This window comes from Lycium ferocissimum, chromosome 9 (genome assembly GCF_029784015.1).
Source record: "Lycium ferocissimum isolate CSIRO_LF1 chromosome 9, AGI_CSIRO_Lferr_CH_V1, whole genome shotgun sequence".
Lineage (NCBI taxonomy): Eukaryota > Viridiplantae > Streptophyta > Magnoliopsida > Solanales > Solanaceae > Lycium > Lycium ferocissimum.
This window is the reverse complement of record NC_081350.1, coordinates 9,928,482-9,930,376: the sequence shown is the minus strand read 5'-3', so window position 1 is coordinate 9,930,376 and position 1,895 is coordinate 9,928,482. Positions and strand designations below refer to the sequence as shown.

At 41.2% G+C, this 1,895-nt stretch overlaps 1 protein-coding gene across 1 annotated transcript; it reads right to left on the bottom strand.

The window, feature by feature from the left end:
• Nucleotides 1-361: 361 nt before the first annotated feature.
• LOC132031566 (uncharacterized) lies at nucleotides 362-1,620 on the bottom strand. Its single transcript, XM_059421550.1, has 2 exons — nucleotides 977-1,620; nucleotides 362-941 (listed from the first exon to the last, which is right to left on the bottom strand). Exons 1-2 carry the CDS (start codon nucleotides 1,618-1,620, stop codon nucleotides 362-364), a joined length of 1,224 nt encoding a protein of 407 aa, XP_059277533.1.
• Between the last annotated feature and the right edge of the window lie 275 nt (nucleotides 1,621-1,895).

The following is a 1,895-nucleotide window of genomic DNA, read 5'->3' as shown; positions in this document are numbered from 1 at the left end:
GGAGGAGTTGCACAATTTTCTAAATCAAGATCAAGCTTCTTTGGATTGTAATGGTATGACCCCAACCCAATCAAACTGTCTCCTCGAACTTTTCATCATCTTCTCCCTCATAGTTCATTATCACCGCTGCCAACATATCATCCACATGCTTATGCTCAACGGTTGTATCTATGGCTTCATCAATTGTATCAATAACCGACACAACACTCATATCCGCCGGTTGTTTCATTGACTTGCAAATTGGAAAGTGACTTCTTCATCATTCATTCTAAATTTTAGGTCACCCCTCTCCACATCTACAAGAGCATGTCCCGTGGCCAAGAAAGGTCTCCCCAAGATTATGGCCACCTCAAAATCAACTTCACAATCCAAGATCACAAAATCGGCCAAAAAAAATGAATCGATCAACCCTCACAAGCAGATCATATAGGATACCAACAGGTCTTTTCACAGTTCTATCCACTATTAGTAATCTCATTATTATAGGTCGAGGAGTGCCCAACCCTAATTTGTTGAAAATAGTAAGCGACATCAAGTTAATGCTTGCTCTAAGATCACATAGTGCTTTGCCAAATTTATACATTCCAATTGTGTAAGGGATGGTAAAAGCTCCCGGATCCTCTTTCTTTTGAACCAAGGCCTTTGTCAAAATAGAGCTACAATGATGTGTAACTCCCATCGTTTCAAAACTATAATGCCTCCTCTTGGTTACAAGATCTTTCATGAATTTGGCATAACCGGGCATTTGCTCAAGTGCTTCCACCAAGGGAATGTTAATTGAAAGCCCTTTCAATCTCTCTATAAACTTGAGAAATTTTCCATCATCCGCTTTCTTTACCAATCGTTGAGGAAATAAAGGAGGAGGCTCTGGAATGGGCGGTGAAGCCCTTAGCACCTCCTCTACCGCTTCCTTGACTTTTGGAGCTTCATCAATTTTTGGACTGCCTTCCACAATAATGGCTTTTCAATACTGTACCGCTTCTTTTTTGGAGTCGCTTCTTCCTCAACAACGATGGGTTCTTCAACGATTTTCTCATCATCAACCACCACATCATCTTTCACCAATGCCTCGTCCCTAAGTGTTTTGCAACTCCTAGTAGTGATTGTATTATATTTATGATCTCCATCATTCCTTGGATTTGCAACCGTATCACTAAGGAGAGTGTTTTTTTGTCTTTGGTTGAGGATAGCCGAGATTTGGCTAAGTTGAGACTCCAATTGTTTAATGGAGGTGGAGTGAGAACTTACAACTTGCTTCATTGATTTCACTTCATCTCTCATCTTCTTGCAAAAGGTATCGGTGGATTTCACTTTCTTCAACTCTTTTGACAACATATCTTCTATTTTTGAACTAGCGAGGTCGCTAGTAGGTGGTTGACTAGAGTTTTGTTTCTTTCCCTTTGAAGGGACATACGAATTTGAACTCCGATGATTGTTGTAGTTGTTGTTGTAACCCCCATGGTTGTTGTCGCGATTATCTCTCCAACTCGAGTTACCTTGATCCTTGTTCCAACCTTGATTCCCTTGACCTTGCCGCCAAGATCCTTGATTAGGACCTTGGTTATTTGGCCGAGAACCCTCCCTTTGATTGTTGATATAACTTGCCTTCTTATCATACATTTGGAAGCATTGCTCATCCGGAGAATCCCCTTCACAAGATCATACCGCATTCACCTCTTTTCTTCCACCACCCATGACATGTTTTGTAAGGAGGTCCATTTGGGTGACAAGTTTTGCCATGGACTCATCTCTTTCTTCCTCCTTCTTGATCATCTCACGAGTGAGCACATTTTTAGAGGAACTTCCTCCACCTACTTCCAACTCCCTAGTATGCCACGCTTCATTAGTCTCGGTCAATTTATCCAACAATTCACAAACTGTGGCATAAGAATTAT